This window comes from Cyprinus carpio, chromosome A3 (assembly GCF_018340385.1).
Source record: "Cyprinus carpio isolate SPL01 chromosome A3, ASM1834038v1, whole genome shotgun sequence".
NCBI lineage: Eukaryota > Metazoa > Chordata > Actinopteri > Cypriniformes > Cyprinidae > Cyprinus > Cyprinus carpio.
The window spans coordinates 13,780,380-13,801,054 of NC_056574.1; the positions used below are offsets into that span (position 1 = coordinate 13,780,380).

Sequence of the window (20,675 nt, forward strand, 5' to 3'; positions counted from 1 at the left end):
TTTTTGTGAGATTTAACAAAGTAAAAGTCAGCGTCAGGATAATAAAATTAGAAATGAGTGTAGTGAAAATCTGAATTTGTGACAGACCTAGTAAGAATTACATTATTTAAAATATGTTTGTATTTATTTATTTAAATATGAGCCATCCTTCAACAACATGGAACTTTTATGTCAGGAGATTACAATCAGAAAAGAGGAGTCTACAGTAAAAATCGTTCAGAAGTCTGCTGTAAATGAAGGGGATTACACGGTTTTAACTTTCAAAACGTCTTTGTTCACACATCAGTGTCAGGCGTTTCATCTTGTCAAATCACACATGGGTAAAGCTCAAGGAGGTCAAATCTAAGGCACTTTACAATGATACTCTGTATCTTTCAGCTTTCTAAAAGTCACTTTGGAGTTAGTGACATGGCATTTTAACAATATTCATGTAGTAAAAATCTCAAGTCTGTTAACATACACTAATTTTCATAATTTCAGGCTCAAAAAGTATTCAACCAGCTGGTTTGTAGAGGTTTAAGTCTATTAGTATCAAAACCAGACAGTGGAGTTTCATCTTTCATCCTGTTGGCTTTAGTGGTTGAGTTTTTTATTAAACTGGTTAAATTGGGAGTGAACGTATATTTTGTCACCTGTACACTATCATAAAATCAGAATAACAGATTAAAATAATTCTCTCTCACTGTCTCATCTATTGCTTATCGGATATTCAGTTTGTCATTGTGAAGAGTTCTAGTAGTCTACCAAACTGAAGAAACCTGTTCAAAAGCAATACTATTCATTTAAACTAAAATGTAAATGCAAAAAGTGTCTATATTCTAGCAGAACAAATCTGAGCGGGTTCTGTTGCACTGTGGTAACACTGTACGGTCACGGGTTAGAAGACCAGGTAGGTTCAGACTACCTTTTCTTCTTTGTCTCAAAGGGATATGCTGCCATCTTCAAAAGCATTGTACAGCTCCTCGGTCACAAGCTCGTAACGGCCTACTCTGGAGTTCAGAAAGTAGATCTGGTCAGTTGTGAGCCGTGGATCATATCCTTCCCTCTGCAATCTGGTCTTCTGAATTTTAAATGTTCCTGTGAATAGTTAAGAGTAGGAAATCAGCTCACAGCATGCATATTAATATGCATAATAATGATTTATTTTTTATTTTTTTTCCAGATTAACCATCATTTAAATGGCCATTGTAGCCAGACAGATTAAAAAACATTCAAGACCTATTCTAGCCCTGATAAAAATTATTAAGCCCTATTCTTGCCCTTGTAAACATAATATTTACATTTTCTTAAAAATTAAAAAAAAAAAAAAAAAAAATGTAATTATATTTTATTTAAATTATATGACCTATACATTTCTTTGTGAGATTCAACAAAAATTTAATGTCAATGTCAGGAAAGAAAAATCAGAAATGAGTCTAGTAAAAATATGATTTGTGACAGCCCTAATAAAAATTATATCATTTAAATATTTTAGTTTATTTATTCTGTTTAAAAATGAGTAATTATGTATTTTATTGAAATATGACCCATACATTGACCCCATACTTGTCAAAAAAGAAAAGAAAAAAAAAGTAAAATCTAGTTTAAATAATCAACAATGCACAATGATACTTAATCATTTATTTTAATTTTACCTATGATAATACATAGTCATTAACAGAAACATTTACATTTTATACTAAAACATTTTAATATTTGAGAAATGCAAAGATTTCTGTGAATGAGTGATGAGAAATCAATTCTTTGAATCAGACAGTTTGATGGAAGTTTAAAAAAAGAGATGCATCTCTTTCTTAATGCTCTCATATTTGCAATTTGTGAGACTAGGTTTGCAAAAGTAATTGGTTTGAAACCTTAATAGCTCAGTAAATGCACATTAATCGTTGTGATATTCACAACGTTGCTTAATTTTATATCGCTTGCAAAACTACAGCGCATATATGGCAAAATGTATGGGATCTGGAGATCTTTCCTCACCTGTGGTATCTACACATGGGGAGATGCGTAGAAATACTGGCCGTGCGTATGGAGGAAGAGCATGCTGAACCTCTTTCAGGAAAGAATTACAGTTAAAGTTTCCTGTTGAGTCAGCGATGGCAGCCATTCCTGCCTTTCCCTCCACACCTACACACACACACACACTGTATATGAGGATATCTGACATATACACTTGGAAATATGGGTCCTGGGAACTTTAGGACAAAAGTTGCTTTATCGGTCTCACCTGGTACATTTACTCCAAACACTGCTACATCAGTTTGTCCCAACAGGCTGCTCAGAGTTCCCTCCACTTCAGTAGTGGACACATTCTCACCTTTCCAGCGAAACGTGTCACCACTTCGGTCCCGGAAGTACATGTATCCAAGCTCGTCCATAACTAAAACATCACCTGAGAGACACCATGCCAACAAAATAAGTTTACTGGGTAGTGCAACATATACATGGGCTATATATCCCTGACACTGAAAGTTCCTCAAGACATGGCTGGCAGCCAATTTCAGAAGTTTAAAATGTGTTGAACCAGAAAACCTTTGAGGATGTTGGAAGAAAAATAACAATATCACCAAGGGGAATAAAATGTTTCTTTGCAGTGTGTTAAAGGTGCACCTGACAGATAAGCAGAGTCGTTTTTCTTGAATACATTGTAGGCGATCTTCTTCCTGGTGGCATCTTGACTAGCGTACCCATCAAAGCGACGCAGAGGATCCTCCTGATTAATTCTCCCCACCAACAGCCCAGGCTCTCCTGTGAGTGGAAGTCGATACATGAAGAGAAAAATCCATGATAAGATCACAAAAGAAATCTGTGGGAGGAAAATGACTATTGATTATTTTGTACATTGTTCCAGTCTGATGCACTCAAATAATAACCATTTTTACTTGATAAGAGTGCTTGTGTTTTCTTTTCTTTTTTTAAACAAATTAAAATGTAATGCCATTTAATTTGATATTTCATGTAACTCAATGTCATAAATACATTTTAAAATATCAAAATACATTTTGAGGTCACTGTACAGACTTCCAATTAAAAAGATTAGATCTAAAATTATGCGAAACCTATTTCATTGACATATATTCAGGAAACCAAAGAGTACTTGGCTGTGAACGCACCAGGTTGGCAAGGCACACACAGGCCCTGCTTGTCCCGAACCAGTTCCATGGTTTCCTCGTTCACTTTCACCAGTCGGATGGGGTACACATTTGGCAGAATGCGACTATTAAACCCACAGGCTCCAACCCAGTGTTGAGAGTGAGTTCTTACCATTCAGTTACTTATAATTGCATATTTAACGTTCTCAGAATAACACTGATACTTGACCTTGCCATCCATATTGGCAATGCTGCAGTTACACTCGGTGGCTCCATAGAACTCGCCGATCTGTTTTACTCCAAAACGCTCCATGAAAGCCTCCCACACGCTCGGCCGCAGCCCATTTCCCACGGCTAGACGCACCCGGTGCTGTCGCTCAGAGGGGCGCACAGGCTGGGACAGCAAGTAACGGCAAATCTCGCCGATGTACTGCACAACCTGCAAGAAAGGGAGAAAAACCAGACTGTTGTAAAAGTACAAACTATCTATACTGAGCTGTTTATTTTTATCACTGCGTTTACTCATTCATTAACAATTAATCATTAAGATACGCATGAATAAATCATGCTCCAGATCTATTATTTAAAAGAACATTAAAAAAGCAATTCTTTCAAAAAATTACTTGTTTTTTCTTACATTTCAATTCTATATAACAATCCGTTTTGAGGGCATTATTTTAAATTAATGTCAGGTTCATATCTCCCTCCCACCAGCCACTAAAAAATGAGCGACACCTTGTTATTCCTTCATCATAAGGAAAAATTTCACCTCTACCTGAACTGCTGAGACCATCACATTTTTCAAAAAGCAGCTGAAGACACACCTCCTCCACAAGCACTTAACCACTCCAACCTTAAACCAATGCACTTAAACACACACACACACACACACACACACACACACACACACACACACACACACACACACACACACACACACACACACACACACACACACACACACACAAATTCTCCTCTTGCTTGCTTCCCAATCTATTTGTCAAATAAACCTGGCATTGAATATTATGAATATTGTTAGCTCCTTGACAGATTGCTTTTTTCCCTCTTTTTTAAGTCACTTTTGGATATAAGTGTCTGCTAAATCCATAAATGTAACTGTAAACAACCAACAAACAGGAAGCCATTCTTTCATTATGTGACATACAAAAGATAACCATACAAAAGTAACTAATTTCAAATAGAGGACCCTTGGTGACCCCCAAACTTCAGCGTGTCTCTTTAAAATATAAAATAATAGATATTATTTTATTTCAGCATCAGATGGTACAAACCCTAGAAAACCATTATTTTTATGATTTAAAAAAAATAAAAAAATAAAATAAAAAATAACTTTTCACCTTAAAAATACAAAAAATTGTTTTGGAAAAGATGTTTTCAAAGTAAAAAAGTATTTAATGAGCAGTTCATACTTTCCTTAAACTTTAAAGTAAACCTTTGTTGATAATGACCCAAACATAGGTGACTTACAGTGCAGTTATGTTTGATGCAGTCTTCCCAGAAGCGACTTGCAGAGAACTTCTTCTTGACCACCACGGTTAAACCGTGAATCAGACACTGGCCCACCCCCATAATATTACCTGTTAAAGAGAAAATTCAACAGACGTACAGCATGCGTTGAGCTAGTTGTAAAATCTGAAACTGTATGTTTGAAACCAACAACTTCTGACAGCTTACGATGTCTTCATAGAAAGACAAGGAGTCTGTAAAGTTAGCAACTGTGACATGTACAATATACCTGCTGAATGGTAGAGGGGTAAACAGTCATAGATGACGTCGTCTGGCCTCATTCGAAAAGAATGGTACCCGAAAGCAGCAATCCTGTAATATCTAGGAAAAAGAAGCAGTTTATGAAAGCTCAGTTTATGAAAGTATTTCTCTCAGTGATTTATGTACGTGATGTGGCTGCGAGCAGGTTACCGACTGTGCACCACTATAGCAGCTTTAGGGAGTCCTGTGGTGCCAGAAGTGTAGATATAGAACAAACGATCTGTGAGAGAACGGGGGAAAAAAAGTGTTTGCTTAATGAATAGATGTTAAGCAAATGCAAATGTAAAACATATGACATGGGTTAAACCTGGACTACTAGATTACTGCTAACTGTCTAGCGTGCAGAATTTACAACATAATACACAATAAAAAAAAAAATGAACATTTCATAATGTTTAATTCAGCATGTTCCATCCTTTTATCATCACATTATTAAATAAGTCACTCAGCCGAACTTAAAGGGATACTCCACCCCAAAATTTTGCCATTATTCACTTACCCCCATTTCATTCCAAACCCGTAAAAGCTTCGTTCATCTTCGGAACACAATTTAAGATATTTTGGCTGAAAACCGGGAGGCTTGAGACTGTCCCATAGACAGTCTCTGTATCATCTTCTTTATCATCCGCACCACAAGGATGCGCTGTTTCTACATGTATTTAGCTTTGATTTGAAAGAAAACAGCGCACACTTGTGGCGCGGATGACATAGAAGAGCATATGGTGATATCGAGAGACATAGAGGAGACTGTTGACAAACAAATTATTGAATAAAGTCGTTATTTTTGTTTTCTTCGCTTACAAAAAGTGTTCCCGTCGCTTCATATAACCCAGATTGCACGTCTGATGGAAGATGGAGTATTCTGACGACGACTTTCATACCTTTTATGGATCTTGACACTGTTGTTTATTTGGCAGTCTATGGGACAGTCACAGGCCTCCAGGTTTTCATCCAAAATATCTTAAATTGTGTTCAGAAGGCGAACAAAGCTTTTATGGGTTTGGAACGACATGGGGGTAAGTGATTAATGACAAAATTTTCATTTTGGGGTGGAGTATCCCTTTAAGTTAATTATTAATCATTAGAATAAATCAATCATTAGAAGGATCGTGTCACACTAAACATTGACATTAAACATAATAATTTTGACATATTAATTTACTTATTATTATAAAAGCAATAGCATGTTATCTTTTGTTGTAGTATCAAACATATGCTACTCTGACATTTTTTAATTCTGAAACATTCTAACATTATGCTGTTCTGACATTCAGATATTTCTTTGTCTATATTTTCTGTCTGACTTTTGCCTTTCTCACTCAGATGCTTGTCTTGAATCAGATTATTGTCTCGTATCATCAAAAGAGCTCTTGACAGAATTGAGGACCTCTTGATAAATCACAGTCACTTCATACAAGGGGATACATTTATTTGAGCTGATAGATCTCTGTGACTTGCAAATTGAAAATCTAATTAATATGTTACCTTGTGACTGATTCAGGGACATTATGCAAAGAAACCAGTTCCACTGCCAGCAGCACATTCTGAAGTGTTCTTATAACAACTTGTGTAATAGGTAATCCAACATATTTTCTAATGAACTGAGGACAAATGCAGTCTTGGAGAAGTGGAATACTTTCTTATTGGAAGGGAGGACATCAGAAATATACTTCACATACTAATAACCCACAATAAACACAAATAGCCACCAGGATAAACAGACAATGTTTATACATCATTGTAATACTGTCTGACCACCATACAGACTTTAAACTAATTATCTAGAAGTTTCTAACTTACCTTCATAAAAACTTTAATAATGGCCCACAACAGAAAATTTTGCTACAAAACTGCAACAGCAGAGATCGTAAAAGTATGAGACATGAAATAAATGTGACACTCCAGTGCACTGATAGTCCAAGTAATGTGCACATAAAGATGCTAATAATGCCACCTGATCCATCCATCAGACGATTCATTTTATTCCTCGCTGAATGAACCTCTACAGCAGGAGTGTCAAACTCATTTTAACCACGCAGGGCGCTTTTTTTTTAAAAATGGTAACAACATGGTGTTCCCGTAGGATAAAAAGATGTAGGTTTACACACAACAGAAAAAATGAACACTTATCTGACCTTCTGTAGCTTAAAAATAATATTTTGAATGCATCATACATATTTACAGGGGTCAAGAATTTAGTTTTTTTATTATTCTATAATATTCTGAGGTCAACCTATAATGTTGGTACATCAAAAGCAGTCATAATTTAAAAATAAATTGACTTTTTTTTTTACCCTGTTTTGAACACTGAATGCTTTCACCACAGCAAACAAAATATAGACACAATATAACTATGAGATTAATTTTGCATTGCAGAAGATCTCTGTGATTTTAACAGGGGTTTTGGCGAGAAGACTCAAGCTGAACTGAAGTGATTGAGTAATCAAATATTAGTAATTTTGTTGTGTTTTTATTAGTTGTTTTTAAAAGGAACACTCCTTCTATTTTTGAAAATAGGCTCATTCTAGAGTTAAACAGTTGAGTTTTATCGTTTTTGAATCCATTCAGCTGATCTCCGGGTCTGGCGGTAACATTTTTAGCTTAGCTTAGCATAGATCATTGAATCTGATTAGACTGTTAGCATATTCTGTAGTTACATCGTGTACTAAAACCGACAGAAAATGAGAGTATGGTTCCTAAACATATCAGACTAGAAAATCGCAACTTTTCATTTTCCGTCGGTCTTAGTACACGATTTAACTACAGAAGAGTCAAGTTTTAAATAGGGAAAATATCAAAACTCTATGGTCATTTTTGAGCAAGATGCTTACGGTCTAATCTGATTCAATGATCTATGCTCAGCTAATCTAAAAGTGCTAACGCCAGACCCGGAGATCGGCTGAATGGATTCAAAAACAGTAAAACTCAACTGTTTAACTCTAGGGGAGTTGGAAAATGAGCCTATTTTCAAAAATAGCGGAGTGTTCCTTTAAATGTCTATATAGTTTTTATTAAGTTTTAGTTTTAATTATTTTAGTGCTTTAACAAAATGAAAATGTTTCCTCAGCAACTAGCTGAAATAAAAGTTTAAATTCATTACATTTCTGTTGATGTTTTAACCCAAAAGTAATGAAAATGTTTCAGTTGATGATAATAACCCTTGTAACATTTATAAGAGGGAAAGTTCTTTGATCGCTTTATATAATCACAATTTGAATATCAGTTGTTTTTTTTTGATGCTACTGAAAGGAACAATGTGAATATTACTGTTCAGTTAAAGACTTGATTTTGCTTAATGAACAAACAAAATAAACAATTCTGAGACAGAACAACTGATTACATGATTCCTCACATTTCAAAACAATAATTTATAACAGATCAAGGTTTAGAGTTAATATGCATGCTTGTTGTGTGTTGCGGCATAACAGTCCCGTCCATTTTTCACTAAAAGTGTGTTTGTGTCCAAGGTATGCAAAGACAATGTTCTTCCACAACTAAAATCTGCACAACATTTGGAAAATCTATATCTAAATCTATTTTTATTCCAAGTGTTGCTGTTGTGGTATCTCTTACTTCACAAACATGCACATGATGCGTTGATCTGTGCCTGATCATGCAGTCATGTGCTAAATGTATTCATCTCTATTACGTAATTAAATCCCTGGTAGAAAAAAATGACTCATTTGGCAGCTTTGTTTCAATAATAGCTGTTTTTGGACTAACAACCAAGTTTTGAGTTACTTGCAATATGTTTTTAAGGAAAATTTGATTTATCAATTCATGACCCTTTTAATAAATTAAACATTGTTTTTCCTAAAAATCATTCCAGACTCCTCCACTAGCTATATCTGACACATTATCCATGTGTTTGACAACTGACAACTACAGCTAAAACCTTGTAATACTGTAAAACGGTGTAATACTCACCGCTGAAGCCCTTGGACACGGTACAGGGTGGTGGGTGTCGAGGGGCAGATGCCAGAATGGAGTCGAGGGGGTGGCATTTCAGAGCAGCCATCTGGTCTGGGCTGAGGTCTCCTGTGCTGAACCGCACCATGGTCGCACTCAAAGAGAAGCTCACTTCAGACACAGCTACATACACACAGGGAGGCATGTGCATTAGTTGCATGATCCAGGTAAAAGCCAAAGTGAATGGTGTAGACTCACCGTCTGCTAGCTCTGCTCCAAAAACCAGCGCTCGGGACGCTGAAACACCCACGCAGTGCAGGAGTGAATCCCTTCGGAGGTTGAAGTTGATGAGTGCAGCCTCCACACCTACTTTAGCCAAGCCGAGCCAGAGTGCCACTTGGAGCGGCCGGCTCTCCATGAATAGGGCCACCACATCTCCTGAGGTCCAGCCCTGGCTCAGTGCCCAGTGAGCCACAGCATTGGAAATCTGATCTAACTGGGAAAAAGTCCACGTTTCCCCAGTGGCTTCATACACAAGCGCAGGCTTGTCTGGGTGCCGAGCCACGGTTTTAGAAAAGATAGAGGGTATGGTGTTTCGGTTACGGATATGAAGCCATAATGCCAGCTTAACCCTCAGCAGCACGTAAAGACCACTGGTGGACAAGAGGAGGAGAAATCAGTTAGTCATTTTCACATCTTTCATAGCTCTCATTTGAATATTCAAAGTCGTCGTTAATAAGTGTTCTGTCACATTTAACTCTATTAGGCAAATTTTTGTGGCTGAAATCCAGTCATTTCAATAGGAATCTACACAACTGAGATTTCTGTGTGAGAAGGAAAGATTTCCTCATGCATATTCCACAGGATTATGTTAATGTGGCCGCACATTGACAGCAGTTCTTTGCTTTCATAACCAAGTTTGCACCGATTTGCCAACTACTCAAAGTTGGCACAAAACAGACATTGTGACATGAAGAGAAAGTTATTACATTACGCATGGATATTATGCATGAAAACCTTTAATTACATAGCAAAGGGGGAGGGGCTATCAGACTCTGATTATGAAAGACAAAATAACCTTATATTAATTCATACACTACATGATTGAGTAAAAAGTGCATAAGTACATAGTGTATGAGTGCATAGTGCATCATTCGGGACGCAGCTACTGAGTGAATTATGATAGCATTATTCTTTTTTGGGAAAATAGTTAATTAAAATGGAAATGAAACAGAAGAAGCTAGTCTAACTAGATATTTTATGGATATTTTATCCACATTGTGATGTGCATCAGAGTAAAATGGATTATCGAAAAGAAAAATAACATAGGGCGGGGTCTATGTGTTGGTTGTTGATTGGATGGAAGCAGATTTGAATGCGAGCTTGCAGTCAATTGTAACGGTAAGGGGCAGAGTTTATGAGGACAAAATGACTGGAGAAGTCCTGCATAAGTCACCAGAGAGAAGCCTGTAATTTCACCGGAAGATGAAGAAATTTTGTTCATTGCATGGCCAAAAAAATTCTAACAATGAAACATGTACTTAAATGCATTTAGAAAACAGATAGGGTACATTTCTGATTTTAAGGTAAAATGCTAACTTTAAAAGAACTTCTGCTAAAATGAAATACATATATGCATGTCTGGTTTATGCTGGTCTACCACGCCTGCAAACCAGCTATGACCAGACTGGAAGACCAGGTAAAACCAGCCAATCAGCTTAGGCTGGTTTCAGGGTTTTTTTGTTTGTTTGTTTTTTCTCAGCAGGACATAATTTGTAGTTGATGTGAGATCCAAAATATCAGTCACTCACTTGATGTCCCTTTTAGCCGTACGAACCACCACATACAGGTACCGCCAGCCTCCTGTTCCTAAATACACACCCAGACCTGCTGCGAGGCTCCAGGACCAGGATGCCCCAAGCAGACGGAGCAGGCCCAGGGAACCCAAGGACAGGGAGCCACTCGCCACATAGTGCATCCTAAAACAGGTGCATGCTGAACATCACTTTTCAATCACGAACACAGCAGCGAAGCAAAGTCTCCACTTAGACATTCAGACAACGTGCGTGAAACACTGTCTGCTGATGGTTTATGGCGGTCTCATAAAGCAATAAAACAGTCATGAAAGCTTACCTATGGTAGAGAGATATATAGTTCAGCCAGCCCTGGTCTGTCAAGACATTGGACGACCTTGCTGTGAAGTTAGAGATTGACTGACCACAGTTATGTCCAAACTTACTCACCCCTATGAAAATATCACGAGCGTCCGAGAGCACAGAGGACGAGAGAACTTGCTACGACAGTCTGGTATATTCAGAAGTACACTATTCAGTAAGTGTCTTCACTTCACGTGCGGCACCTTTTCGACAAACTATGTGTTTACTAACAACTACTGACTGTTTGGAGCAACATGCTTGAAGCCTGAGTTGGTGAGAAAGCTTTCCAAAATGGCTGAGAGGAGAGTGGTTTTTCACAATAAAAGTGTGGAGCTCGTCGTGTCGGTAACACTGTTACAAATAAACTGATTGCTCGTGGTTTATTATGTTATTTACCATTTTTATTCACGTACTTAAACCACGTGTAACACACAAGCGACATTTTTTTTAAACTTTATTAAAAAAAATCAAGTCAAGTGTTTTTTGATCAACAGAATGCATTCATATAAACAGTAAAGACGTCACTGTAACTTTCATGCACAACAATTTGTGACAGGTTTAGTGCTAAAGTAACGTTACCAAAGTATGATAATATGATAATAATAATTTATTACTATTGTTTATATATAATGTTAGAATTATACATACAAATTATAAAGTAAATATATAATAAACATACTATATTAAGAAATAATATATTTTTTTAATTTTTAAAGCAAAATATTACATTAAAAGTATTTTTTCATATAAATGTGGATGTTCAGATCAACCTTTGATGAGTGATTAGCAAAATTGCAGATGTTAATGAAGCCAAGATTGTAGCATCCACATCATACTTCATACTTCAGTTATTTTTTAATTATTAGTATTTTGATGGCTACTTTAGTATTTGTATTTTTTTTATTTAATTATTTTATTTATTTATTTATTTTTTTGCAAACTGTAAGTGCAGGCCTTTTGAAAAAAGTACTCTTTAGCATATTTCTTACAGAAATAAGTATATTTTTACGGAAATAATAAATAATATAGGCTAGCTACTATAAAAGAATAAAGGTGCAATGATACTAAATGTTTTCAGACGTTTATTTGCATGCTAAATGAATTGTTAATGTATGTAAAATGCAGTCAGCTGAACTTTAGCTCAACACATCAGAAAAACAAGTTTTTATTAATAAAACATAAAACTGATGTAAAATGTACTTTAAAGTAAAACGTTTAAATTTTGCATTATTACACATTGCACAAGGTGTACTTAAACATAGTCATGATGAAAGTGTTCTCTCTCAAAGTACACTTAAGTGACCTTGTCTTTCATTTTATTTCATTTTCTAAGATATACTTTTAAGATTTCATCTCTTCCTTTACAAGGAAAAATAATAATTTTCACACAGTATTTCTGATGGGTGATCACACGTGAACAGGTCTGTAATCAGTGTAAATTAATCTGCTTTCTGTGCGAGTCTCTGTAGGAGCTGCTCTGTGTGAACAGGACTCTGTCCGGCTGCAGCAGCTGAAGCAGTCTGCGCAGAACCGCTCGCCGCAGGAGGATGTAAACCCACGGGTCCAGAATCTGGTTCCAGCTAGCCAAACGCAGAGCCAAGAGAAGCAGCTTCTCACACTGGCGCCTCGGCCCTCTGATTCCTTCATAAAACCTGCTAACGGACATGAGGATGTAAATCTGTGAAACCAAGAGGGAAACGGTCAAACAGTCTAGAGAATCACAAATGAAGTGACACAGAAGTGTTCATCAAATGCACAACACCTCACAATGTGAATAGTAAAAGACTGTAAAAACCTGTTAATTGGTTAATGGTATGTTCCCTTACTGTATCCACCTTAGTTTAACCCTGAATATCTTGAATGTGTGAAGCTTCTGGTCATTTGCTTTTAGTTATGTTAGCTGTACAAAACAGCCCGTTATGCTGCTTGATACTTCAGACTGGTATTTTTATCATTTTTTAAAATGTATTGTTGTAATTATAAACACAATGATCTGTAACACAAATAGTTTTACATTTACTCACTTATAGTTATTTGCCTATAGTGGTTAATGAATCAGAAGTCTGGCACATTCACAGAAAATAGTTTATTTCCGCTTTGCAGAATACGGTGAAAAATGTTTAAAACAATCTAACTGGACATTTCACGTAATTTTACACTAAAATGCTATTAAATTTACAATGTTTGGAAGGGCAAAATAACATTAATTAATTTAATTTGAGGTTAAAATTATTTTTAATTTAAAATTTTTGATAATATATAATAATATTTGATTTTTAATAATTGATTTTTATTCATTATAATTATTTTCTTTTCTTTTTATTAGTGTTTATATGATATCTTTTGTTTTTACTGTAAATGTAACTTAAATATGTAAAAAAAACAAAAAACAAACAAAAAAAACATATTTCTTATGGTAGTTATAACAACCGTTTTAGTTCTAGTGGTTCTAGCAACCAAAACCAGCAGACTGGCATTTTTTAATGTAAATTACACAGATTATATTTAATTTTTTACAGTGTACTCACAAGAAAAGGACTCCAACAGACACAGGAGACCACTGTTATGGCAGCCAGCTGCGTCATCATCTCCACATCCAGGGAGTGCAGAGACGAAGATGAGAAGGATCCATGTCTCCGAGCAGCGCTTGACTTAACACATCGGTCCTTAAACCTTGCCTGGAGCAACTTCAACCCACTTACAGTATTAGACACAACTGAGACGGTCAATGTTACAAGCCCCAGTGTGGAAAAAGCCAGAGAGAGGCTGGCATCAGTGATGGAGATCAGACTGTTAACAGGTAAGAAACACCAGGTGCCAGGGAACTGTGGTTTGTAATTGCCCACGTTTAGCAGAGGGAGTCCTGCCAAAATCAGAGCCGTGAAGGTGATCAGCAGCACGGTGAGGCGGATGCGTGTCATGGTGACGACCGCCGGGTGCAGGAGAGGCCAGGTTATGCCTATGCAGCGCTCCACTGCCATCGCACTGCCTAGCAGCAGAGGGCAAAGCCCGAAAAACACCATGCAACTGCCAAATAATTTGCAGTAAACCTGTGGAGGCTCCATTATTACTGCCGCCCCATAATACTTCACCCTCCCAAGATGGAGGTGAAGTGCCAAAGCCCCAGTGATCACATGACCGGCCAGGTCACTTAGAAGCAGGGCTGAAGCCAGCAGTAAAAAAGGAGCTTTGGCTCGTCGGCGGAAGCGGGCGTAGGAATGGGCTAGGATTGCTAGTGCGGTTAGATTAGAGAGGGCGCCAAGGGTCATGGTGAAGTAGGACATCCCAAATGCTGGAGGGTTAACCAGAGCTGGAGATGTGGAGTTTACAGTTTGGTTGTCAGGACAGACAGTTGTGAGATTACAGTCTCTTGAGTTCTGGCATTTAACAGGGAAGGAAGAGGTGAAAAGATTATCCATGGTGTGACAGTCAGGAAATCCTTATCGGTGAGTGTGGTCACAGGAAGCTGTGATGAACGTTTCTCTTCAGGGATGCTCCTGCTAGGAGCTTTACTGCAACTGTGTTCAGCAAGAAGGGATTCATCTACTAATGCTGCAAGTAGAATAATTCAAAGAGAGCAGTTCAGACTCTGTATTCACTGCTGAAGTCTACATTAAAATTCAGGACTGGAATCATACTTGAGGAAAACACTGGCACCTTTTACATAGCAAAATGTATGCTGGCTCACTGAATGTGTCCAAATATGTGTCCAATTTTTACTTACAGGAAGACACAACAGAATAAGCTTGGCATAAGAATTACATAATTTAAATCCAAATGTGGCATTAAAAATATGATAAGTTGTTTGAAAAACAATTATTTAAAATTATTTGGAAATTTAGATTTTTTTTTTATTTGGAAATCAGTTATATTCACCTCATTGAAAGATGGATTTACCTACACCAGTGTTATTTTAGTATACTGTACACTGTAATATACTGCATAATATTTTTATTAATATGTTGACTTAGATTTTATTTTTATATTTACTGTATTAACATAGAAAGTACAATGAAAGGGAATAAATAAATAATACACAAGGAACAAGACAATAAAGCATTACTGCACTGACAGCGTAATAATTCACAACAGTTAAAAACAAGCTGCTTTATGAACACAGTGAGCTCAAGGGAGGCAAAAGTGATGCTACCTCAATATTGTTTTATGAAAGTGAGAACTTTAGATACTTCTTCATGTCAAATTGCTAATATTTATTTTGTTTTATGTTTGTGCTGTTGATTATTTGTTCATCCAATTCTTTGTTTGAGGAAGCATTGCCTCCTCTGAGAAACCTCACCTGCTACAAATGTTCTTGAATTATTAAGGACTGAATTATAGGAAAAAATAAATAAATAAATAAATATACTTGCTTTTTACTGTGGGCTGAATTATAGGCAAAGTGTTGTTTATTTTGATTGATTCATGGCCATTTGCCAGAAGGGAAAGAAGCCCGTTCCCCTTCTGCTGTGCCAAAAATCCTTTCATTATCCTCCTTTCCCTCCAGCACTTTTCTCACCCTCTGCTGTCTTAATTCACACTGTTGTCATGTCTCTCCCCTGAATTTGTTTGCTAACATTAGATTTGTTCTGTGAGGCACAAGTTTGTGTTGTGTGTTCACAGTGTTTTTTTACCTTATTGCTAGCGTTGAAATATAGAGTGAAATTTGTTTTATCTCACGGGGCAATTGCTAGCTGTTCTGACCCATAAAATTGTCTTATGGGATATAATATAATTTAAAATGACCAAATCAGCCTGACTAGTTTTTGATTTATAACCAGCTTTATAGCAGAGACTTTTACCAAAAGCAGTTTACAAATGGAAATCATACAAGCAGAAGCGTTTAACAACAGTAGAATAATTCAAAGAGAGCAATTCAGACTCTATATTCATTGCTGACGTCTACATTAAAATTCAGGACTGGAATCATATTTGAGGAAAGGCACCCATAGCAAAATTTATGCTCACTGAATGAAATTGTTTTATCTCAGGGGGAAATTGCTATAGCTGTTCTGATCCATAAAACTGACTTCCTTGATTTACTATTGTTTAAAATGATCAAATCAGCCTGACTACTTTTTGATTTATATCCAGCTTTATAGCAGAGACTAAAGCATTAGATGACCATACCGTGTATATATTATATCCAGCATATATATATATATATATATATATATATATATATATATATATATATATATATATATATATATATATTAACTAAAATCAACTAATCTTTGTTAAAATTAGTTAATAAAAATACATCTATTCATTGTTGGTTAATATTAGCTCAGGTCCATTAAATAATATTAACAGATGCAACTTTAGATTTTAATAATATATTACCAAATTTTGAAATTTACTGAGATTAATAAGATCTTAGATCAATTTGTGCATTTTTCTTTACATACACAATGTTATGGGCACAAAAAGCCCCAAAGTCTTGTTGAGCACAGTTTTCCTTTATTCAGTTTTGACATCATTTCTAATTACACACTGGAAATATGTTAAATTTGAGGATGTTCTCATTCTAGAGCATTTTTGGACAAAAATCTATTTCCTGGCAAAGAAAGACTGTAAACGGTAAAAGTTAACCTGTCAAAGGTTAAGTTTGTTAACTTTTAGGATTACACTTAGCAGCTAACAGACATGAACAAAAAGCACCCACTGATTTCACTGATCTTAAAAACACTGGAAATAAGGTACGGAATAAGGAATCCACTCATTGGGATTTCTACATAGATTTCCCAGCTGGTTCACGTTTTTCATGTATTTGCCATGTCGACCATCAGAAAGCTGCTTGGTTTATAAGTGACTTCTGTGCAAGTTGCACTTACACTATTAAAAACATTTTTAATTGGAACTTTATTGCACACGGTGTATTGCTGAAATTTCTCTAATGTACCAAATTTACTGTGTCAAAATGACTGTGTCATAGTATTCCCCTTACTCTATATACCACTGAAAATGGTGTGCACATCTTGCCCGACAGCTACTGACAGTCATATGTTCTCCATCAGAAACTCAGAAATTATGTTTTCTTCTTTCAGACGGACAAATATGGAATAATATCCCATGGAGGTGTACTCTAAGGGTTTTTCGCACTCACAAAATGGACTTGGGAGAGTTGAGAGGGCAGGAACTGTCTGTCTCTCGGTCTTTCTTTTTTAACACTATAATGACATGCTGCTCCACAATGCACTGAAATGAAACGGCTGTGAGGCTGTAATGGAGTAATCGGTGCGCCCGTTCTAACTTGGCAACTTGTCATTTTTGTTACTGTCCCTGCACCTTGTTCTCCCTCTGTGCAATCATACATTTAATTTTTAAATCATTTTCTCTTTTTTAAATCTTCATTCTGCTTTTCTTGGGCAACACTGAGTGGATCGCAGTGAGGGATGATTGATATCAGATGACTAACAAAGAGCAGCAATTTTCTTTTTGAGAAAGTGTGAGGACTGTGCTAAAGAGCCACAGCAGGAAGCCAGTATGACCATATCAGGTCACTGAGAGCCCATCCGACTGAGAGGAATTTCAAGAACATTTAGCTCATTAAAAATGGCTATGGTGTAGTTTTGTTTTGGAAATGGTACGTTGCCATTGCATTTTGTAGTTTTAAAGCCATTGCATTTTCAGTTGACCTCAACATGTTTTGGGATTGCTTTCTCAATTTCATCCAGATATGTTTTGGCTACTTTCAACACTATTTTACCTAAAAGTTTTGAATAAATATTTTTATTTGTAAATTATAATGAATAAAATCCTTTTACTTTGATTTACAGTATATGAAGATATCCAGATGGTCATTGTGTTTAATCCCATCAGATTGTTATATTCTCAGTTTACTTTAAGTTTAATTAAATAAATGTAACTCATGAAATCAGTGTGATTTGTGTTGATGGTAATGAGTCATAGTTGTAGGAAAATCATTAAATCACATCATACATGGGAAAAAATTGTATTCGGCTTTAGATATTTGTACTTAAAAAGCTTGAAAACCTCACCGAAATGCTGTGTCATATGAAATGAAGTGCTAAAACAGATGAAGAGATGTCTGCTTGACTCACCCAGTGTCCCAGTGTCTGTTTCTCCTGTATGTATCAGCAGCGGCAGCACTTCTCCCATGTGCTCCAGTCAGCTCTACCCCTTATCACTCTACAGCCGCTGAGCAAAACAGCCCTCTGTCTCTCTCTCCCACACTCTCATCCCTCATTTTCTGTCTCTCCTTTCTCCATCTTCTTCTTCATCCTTGAAAAGCATCCAACATTTTTTTTAAAGGAACACATCCCTCAAGCTTTTCATTGCTGAGGTTACATATATAACTTTGAGTCACGGTTTAACTATCAGGTATTGAATGTGTTAGTTCCATTATATATTTTTGAAGAAATTAAATATATAAACACTGCGCTGCAATCCAATTTTATTCCTGAGAGAACGAGATGTTAAATTCTTCGCCCAAAGCATGGAGCACCTGCGGATTTGAATTGCCAATACAGAGAAACATAATGACAGTGATTTCCCTCAGCTCAATTATAATATGATTTGACTATGTCTGTATTCCCTTCTGAGATAAATGGTACATTGCTTGTTTTCTCAAAAAATACTTATATTGTTATACTTAATAACACCTTCAATTAAGTTTCAAACTTATTACCCACAAGATATTAAAAGTAACTGAAATATAATTGGTTGCTTTTATTCAAATGCCTGAGGTTCTCAACTGGGAAAAAAAGTGCAGCATGTCTAAACTGACTGGGTCTTATCAACAGGGAATAACAATAATAAGAAAATAAGATACATCAGTGCAAAAATTTATTACAAAGATCCCAAAGTACTATCAAAAATAAAGTATATATATATATAATGTGTGTGTGTGTGTGTGTGTGTGTGTGTGTGTGTGTGTGTGTGTGTGTGTGTGTTTGTGTGTGACCCTGGACCACAAAACCAGTCATAATTGTCAATTTGTTGAAATTGAGATTTATACATTATTTGAAAGATTTGCACTGATGTATGGCTTGGTAGGATAGGACAATAATTGGCCGAGATACAACTATTTGAAAATCTGGAATCTAAATATTGAGAAAATTGCCTTTAAAGTTGTCTAAACAAAGTCCTTAGCAATGCATATTACTAATCAAAAATGAAGTTTTGATATATTTACGGTAGGAAATTAAAAAATATCTTCATGGAACATGATCTTTACTTAAAATCCTAATGATTTTTGTCACGAAAGAAAAATCGATAATTTTGACCCGTAAACCCGTAAAAGCTTTGTTCGTCTTCGGAACACAATTTAAGATATTTTGGATATAAAAATGTATACATTTGAATTAAAAGTAAATTTATAGTTTAAAGTAATGTATTTTTAAATATACATTAATTTGAATGTTTTTTTTTTCTTCAGCAAATGATGTTTGGTACATTTATTCACCTTAATTACCACTCTCAAGTATTTCTATAAAATCTCCAATATTATTCTGTTTTTAGGTCTGCAGTGTGGTAGAACAGACATATTTAATAAATAAACTTTAATACAGTGCTGCATCCGTGACATCGAAACCCAGAAGACTTGGCAGGTTTGGTTTGTGTGTTCACACTTGTAGTTCGATTCGCTTCATTCTTTTGATTCAGACCAATAAAGAAAAGGATACATTTAGTCTTAGTTTGCTTAGTGTTTACACTGGCATTTTTAACACTAAACCTAAAGATACAAAATGAAAAAGTAAATAAATAAATAAAAATTAAGGAACCCTGAAAATGTGGGTCTCAGTCCACTTCTAATCGAACTCTGGTGCGGTTCAAGTATGAATGCAACAAGGACCAAATACATGTAAACGAACCAAAAACAGAAAAAAGATTTCTCACCTTCATTTCTGCACTCAATTACATAATGTTTTAATTACATATGTACCTTTGCCAAAATTAAACATGGTTTAACTACAAATAAAGAATAAAATAAAATAGTTGAACTTAAGTAACTACAAATTTACCATGGTTTTGCTATACTAGCCACAGCTTAACTATGGCATTTGTAGTAAACCTGTGTTTATGCTAATGGTAATCAATCTACATGGAATGACTACATGCAATGCATGCATACAGAGTATGTGATCTACTGCTAGTCGTGATGTTGTCCATTACAGTTCAGTACAGGTTCAGAACTTCAGCAGATCTTCACAAAATACCATCAAATGTATGCACAAACAACGAGCCCAACACATAAAACAACATTTAGCCCAACACACAGCAACTGTAATGGATGTTACTCACATAATGGGTCTGTTTCCCAGACAGAGATTAAGCCTAGTGCTAAACTAAAATGGCCCTTTAAACCATATTAACAGAAATCTGCTTTCTCTGTCATGGTTTTAAATAGTCTTTTAGTCTAGTCCAGAGTTTAATAGGATGATAGATCAGATCAGAGACCATTTTTCTATACAAAATCTCTCCAGATCATTCAGGTTTTGATATATATTTTTTTAATTTTATTTTTCATTAAATTTTATTTTTTGGAATATCAAAAGGATAAATAATACAGACTTACTTTCAGAATCTTCTTTGATCATATGTAGGGTGCCACTAATTCTCACCCCCCCCCCCCCCTCTCTCTCTCAATTCAATTCAGTTCAGTTCAATTCAATACGTGCTTTATTGGCATGACAACTGTTACAATGTATTGCCAAAAAATATTGTGTACATTGAATCTAAAACAGATATTGCTCATGCTGTACCTTGT

At 35.8% G+C, this 20,675-nt stretch overlaps 2 protein-coding genes and 1 long non-coding RNA gene across 4 annotated transcripts; 1 reads left to right on the top strand and 2 right to left on the bottom strand.

The window, feature by feature from the left end:
* Window positions 1–112: 112 nt before the first annotated feature.
* Window positions 113–11,248, bottom strand: LOC109113305 (long-chain fatty acid transport protein 1-like). 2 transcript variants are annotated; one of them, XM_042719406.1, is made up of 13 exons: window positions 11,030–11,248; window positions 10,598–10,765; window positions 9,045–9,439; window positions 8,805–8,969; window positions 5,028–5,097; window positions 4,846–4,937; window positions 4,578–4,687; window positions 3,319–3,528; window positions 3,111–3,237; window positions 2,608–2,745; window positions 2,225–2,389; window positions 1,978–2,124; window positions 113–1,077 (listed from the first exon to the last, which is right to left on the bottom strand). In XM_042719406.1, exons 2-13 carry the CDS (start codon window positions 10,762–10,764, stop codon window positions 920–922), a joined length of 1,944 nt encoding a protein of 647 aa, XP_042575340.1. In that variant the 5' UTR covers window position 10,765; window positions 11,030–11,248; the 3' UTR covers window positions 113–919. The 2 variants fall into 2 exon arrangements, with proteins under 2 accessions (XP_042575340.1, XP_042575333.1); XM_042719399.1 differs by having other exon boundaries at window positions 10,920–11,248.
* Window positions 11,249–11,707: 459 nt separating this feature from the next.
* On the bottom strand, window positions 11,708–14,471 carry LOC109113314 (prostaglandin E2 receptor EP1 subtype-like). The gene is made up of 2 exons (XM_042719438.1): window positions 13,471–14,471; window positions 11,708–12,620 (listed from the first exon to the last, which is right to left on the bottom strand). Exons 1-2 carry the CDS (start codon window positions 14,359–14,361, stop codon window positions 12,372–12,374), a joined length of 1,140 nt encoding a protein of 379 aa, XP_042575372.1. The 5' UTR covers window positions 14,362–14,471; the 3' UTR covers window positions 11,708–12,371.
* Window positions 12,367–17,589, top strand: LOC122136431. The gene is made up of 3 exons (XR_006154122.1): window positions 12,367–12,754; window positions 13,462–13,742; window positions 16,990–17,589. It is a non-coding gene; the product is annotated as an uncharacterized LOC122136431 (long non-coding RNA).
* The last annotated feature ends 3,086 nt before the right edge of the window (window positions 17,590–20,675 follow it).